We start from the raw sequence: 5,254 nt of genomic DNA, 5'->3' as shown, positions 1-5,254 counted from the left end.
AAATGAAACTAAAGTTTCCTAAAGTTTTAAATGTTTCAGGAACTGGTAAGAGTAATAATTTATGTTACACAGAAATAAGCCAAGATTGCATGTATAAAAAAAAAGAACTAGGCATGATTATAGGGTTGGAATTTTAAGCCCCACCCACTGACTTCTGGGGAGGAGAGAGGGACAAGGGGCTAGAGATTGAAGTAATCACCAATGTTCAATGATTTAATCAACCATGGCTATGTAGGGCTCATGCCTGTAATCCCAGCACTTTGGGAGGCCGAGGTGAGAGGATCAGTTCAGATTAGGAGTTCGAGACCAGCCTGGCTAATGGCAGGTGGATTGCCTGAGGTCAGGACTACAAGACCAGCCTGGCCAAAATGGTGAAACCCTGTCTCTACGAAAAATACAATTAGCTGGGCATGGTGGTACCTGCCTCTAGTCCCAACTACTCGGGAGGCTGAGGCAAGAGAATCACTTGTGCTCGGGGGATGGAGGTTGCAGTCAGCCAAGATGGCACCACTGCACTTCAGCCTGGGTGACAGAGTAAGACTCCATTTCCATGCCTGTGTAATGAAACTTCCGTTAAAACCTCTAAATGATGGGGTTCAGAGGGTTTCCAGGTTGGTGAACACGTGCTCTTCCTAAATTGTATCCTTTGTAATAACCCAGTAATATTAAGTTAAGCACTTTCCTGAGTTCCTCTAATCATTCTAGCAAATTGTCAAGCCTGCAGGAAGTGGTCATAAGAATCCCCAATTTATAACCAGTTGCCCAAAAGTATGGGTCGGCCTAGTACTTGCAACTGGAGTCTGATTGGGACAGTCTTGTGGGACTGAGCCCTTAAATCTGTGGAGGCTAATTCCAACTCTGGGTAGTTAGTGTCAAAACTGAATTGAATTGTAGGACACTCAGTTTGTGTTAGAGAACTGGAGAATTGGTTGATGTCAGGAGAGGAAAAAAATCCTCACTTGTGAATATAGACGCAAAATCCTAAATAAAATATTAGCATTTTTGCTAAGGAATTAGCAAAAATCAAACATCCATTTAGGATTTATTCCAGGAATACAAAGGTGATTTAATATTCTAAAATCCATCAAGGTAATTTATCACATTAGTAGGAAAACATAAGATCAGAAAATCATATTGATAGATACATAAAAATGATCAGTTGATATATAAAAATCGTGACTTCAGAAAATGTGGTTTCCAAAAGTAACATCAGATTCATTTTCTTTCCTCCCTCAGAGTTCTGTCTGTCCAGTCTAGATTGATTTGTAGAAGAGAACCACAGTCTATTCCAGGCCTAGCCTGAGCCATGGCCTGTAACCGCCTGTTATGTTGTAACACCCTCTGATTTTCAGGCTCCCTGGCTTTGGATTTCGGTCGCCATCTTTTGTTCTGCATGTTTTTTTACTGGTTTCAATCTGCAAGACAAAAAAAAGAAGGAGACTGGTAACAGGTACTATTTAACATAATTATTGACATATTTTAATATAATTATCATGACGGATGCTCTGGTAGGTTCTTGAGGGACAAATGTGAACCCAAGTTCTGGAAGTCTAAGTAACTCATCAAAAGTCCCACTGCTGTAAATGACAGTCTGTAAATGACAGAGCTGATATGTGAACCAGTCAGTCTGGCTTTGGAATGCATACTCCTATTCATTCTGTTACTGACCCTACATGACTGACCGTAATTCCAGGCGTTCAGTGTCAAATAGACATAAGTTACACAGGCTGTGAAAGCACAAAGAAAAGACATCAATTCTGACTGGGGGTGGGCTGGTTCTGGAAGGCTTTTAAAGAAAGAGTATTTAAGCTGATACTTAAAAGATGAAGATTTTTAACTGGCAGAAAATGAGAATGTAGTCAGGAGAGTTTCGATTATGCTGTGATAATGCAGGTTTAACTCAACAATGGTTTCTCTCTCTTAAGAAAATACTAAGTCAAGTTGGGCCACATCCAGGGACCTTCCTTGATGTCTTGACTCCGCTGTCTTGGCTGCTACCATTTGTGGTTTCTCATTCCATCTATCACTGTGCAGGGGAAGAGAGAAAATCATAGAGAGTTGGTACCTGCCCATCAAAGCTTCAGCCTGAAAGCCCACACAACACTTCTGCTCATGGCCCATTAATCCTAACTCAGAGAACATGGGCTATTTGGCAAGAAGCTATCGCTTCTGCTACGGAGGAAAGGAGCATTTGAGACTGAGGAACAAGCATGTGCAAAGGCATGAATGGGTAAAACTGCATGGTATGCATGGGGAGAGCAAATAGATTCAGGACACAATAGATCTTCAATGTCATTCACAGAAAAATGGAAGCTCTCATGGAGGAGCAACAGTGTTTGAGTTGTCTTGCAAAATTATAGATGGTGGCAAAAAGGAGGGCATGCAAAGATGAAAGACCATGAGTTGGTTATAGCCATGCCCTTGGACTTCCCAGCCTCCATAATTGTGAGCCAAATAAGCTTCTTTTCTTTGTAAGTTACCCAGTCTCGAGTATTATGTTAAAGCAACAAAAAATGGACTAAGACGAATGATCAAAGAATACTTCCTAGAGGAAGTGAGCTTGGAAGGGAACCCATGGTATGACCAAGTAGAATAAAAGGAGGAGCAAACCTTTCTGTATCAGAGGGAAATAATCAGGGGAATCGCTTACACCTGGGAGGTGGAGGTCATCGCAGAGATTATGCCATTGCACTCCAGCCTGGGCAACGAGAGTGAAATTCTGTCTAAAACAAAAAAAAAGCGTGTCTCATATGAATCATACAGATCCTAATTGAACAGGAGCTGAAAAGGGACCATGGTCATAGGATGCTTCTATGGGTTTGAGTGTGTCCCCCAAAAGTCCATGTGTTGGGAACTTAGTTGCTAATGTAACAGTATTGAGAGGTGGGGCCTTTTAAAAGGGAATTAGGTAGTAAAGGTAGAGCCTCATAAATGGATTAATGCTGATTGTGAGTGAGATCATTTCCAAGGGACTGAGTTAGTACCCTGAGGTCTCTTTTGCATGCACTCACTTGCCCTTCCACATTTCTGCCGTGTTATAGTGCAGTATAAAATACCTTGCCAGAAGCTGTCACCATGCCCTTGGTCTTCTCAGCCTCCGTAACCAGGAGCCAAATAAGCTTCTTTTCTTTTTAAATTAGCCCATCTCAAGCATTCTGTTTTATCAATAGAAAATCAACTAAAACAGACGGTCAATGAATGCTTCCTAAAGGAAGCGAACTTGGGAAGGAACCCATGATATGGCCAGGCAGACAGGAAGGAGGTGTAGACTAACCTGGATATATCAGAAGACAGCTGAATCAGAAAAAATCCTTCTTGCCCCCTCCCTCTCAGCCAGCCTGCTCCTGAAGCTAGAAGGCTCCAACCTTCCCAAGGAGGGAAAGAGGATGGAACAATGTCTTATGCCAACACTAAGGAAAGGGATTTCCTATTTCAATCTCTGTTGCTAAACAAGCATTCGCAGCTGAACCACAATCTCAAGACGTGGGCCAAGATCAGGTGCACAGGGAAGGCTCTGAGGAGAGCCTCACCACTCAGCACTCCGGGCACCGCGCCAGCTACTCAGACAGCATGCAAAACATGGCTGGGGCTCCTTGTGCAAGACTGACTGCAAGCTTTATCTGCATGGACACTTTCTTGGCTCACAGCATTGTTTTGGAACAAAAGCTATTCATTTCAGCTTGATTTGGAGCCACAGTCCTTGGCTTTCTGCAATGTCAGGGCCTGGCAGTGTTTCTGGCCATTGGGTCAGCCATGAAGCTAACAGCAAAGAGGGAAGCAAAGACACAACCCCAGACTGTATTGGGGGATGCTGGGAGGTGGTCCTGCTCCTCCTGGGGATGGCCAGGGGATGAGGAGCCACAGCCTCTGGAGTGACGCTTTTTAGCAGCAGCCAGTGGCCCCCTCCTCCTCAAAACACACACACACACACACACACACACACACACACACACACACGCTGTTACACTAGTTTCTGATGGCAGGGCTTAAAGCATCCTCATCTTTTCAGTCATAACCTTTCAGGTTATAAATACTGTACCTCATCAGGTGAAACAACCATCTCCTTAGTAGCGAGGTAGAGGGAGATAAACAGCAGATGGAGGAGTGGTACCTGCTTTGCCAGTTAGACATTTAAACTTCTCTGATAAAAATGACAACCACTCCATTTCTTTCCCTTTGTGTTAAAAAAAAAAAAAACTCTGAAGAATTTGCAACTAACCTTCAAAGGAGATTAACAGGAGTTATTCCTAAAAGCACAATCAAGAGAGGCAGATGGCTTTCCAGCAATGAAGTCTCACTTCGCACAAAGGAGGGATTTGCTGGAAAGAGGGAAATCTGTGTTGTGAACATTTTTAGAGGTCTTCCCATTAGGGGACAGAATAATTTTCCTCTGACCTCTTTCCATGTAAATTCACTTAAGGGATTCTTTCTTAAATTGTAGTAAATCTAAAATACAAAAAAAATATGACTGACTCCGTGGGTCTGGGATGGTCTTGGAGAGGTGGTCTTAGTGTCCACTCACGATGAGAAAATCCACCTTGGTTTTCAAGCTCTCCAGGAAGGGTGTAGCTCTGGCCTTTCTCTAGGCCCCTCCTTCTCTTTCTGTCCAGGCTGCATCCCTTCTGAGGTATCTCCTTTTGTGAGACGCTTTGAAGACCCCCTGGTCCTTCCCTATACCGTCACCTCCACACCCCACCCCACCACTGTTGACCACACCACAGCTGCCCAGTTCTCTCAGAATCCTGACTTCTCCACAACTATTTCCTGAGGGCTGAAACCAATGCTGCACAAAAGGGTCATCACTGGGCAGGGCGCAGTGACTCATGTCTGTAATCCCAGCACTTTGGGAGGCCAAGGCGGGTGGATCACCTGAGGTCAGGAGTTCAAGACCAGCCTGGCCAACATGGCAAAACCCCATCTCTACTGAAAACACAAAAATTAGCCAGTATGGTGGTGGATGCCTGTAATCCCAGGTACTCAGGGGCCTGAGGCAGGAGAATAGCTTGAACCCAGGGGTGGAGGTTGCAGTGAGCCAAGATCACACCACTTCACTTTATCAGAAAAAAAAAAGGGGGAGTCATCACTGGACCCTCTCTGACCCCACCACAGGCCTGGCATTTCCCCTCTCAGATTCCAGGTAAGTGAGGTATAACATTGAACATTTTTTTTTTTTTTTTTTTTTTTTGGAGACGGAGTTTCGCTCTTGTTACCCAGGCTGGAGTGCAATGGCGCAATCTCGGCTCACCGCAACCTC

At 44.2% G+C, this 5,254-nt stretch overlaps 1 protein-coding gene across 1 annotated transcript in view; it reads right to left on the bottom strand.

The window, feature by feature from the left end:
• Window positions 1-1,012: 1,012 nt before the first annotated feature.
• Window positions 1,013-5,254, bottom strand: part of LOC116525435 — a 16,962-nt gene continuing 12,720 nt past the window's right edge. Inside the window, exon 4 of the mRNA XM_032241184.1 lies at window positions 1,013-1,415. Within this exon, the coding sequence (XP_032097075.1) occupies window positions 1,349-1,415 (67 nt within the window). The 3' untranslated portion in view covers window positions 1,013-1,348. The remainder of the gene's footprint in view (window positions 1,416-5,254) is intronic.

This window comes from Sapajus apella, unplaced genomic scaffold (assembly GCF_009761245.1).
Source record: "Sapajus apella isolate SASKATOON/1434 unplaced genomic scaffold, GSC_monkey_1.0 scaffold48, whole genome shotgun sequence".
Classification (NCBI taxonomy): Eukaryota; Metazoa; Chordata; class Mammalia; order Primates; family Cebidae; genus Sapajus; species Sapajus apella.
Note: the sequence above shows the minus strand (reverse complement) of the source record. Positions and strands in the feature narration are given on the sequence as shown.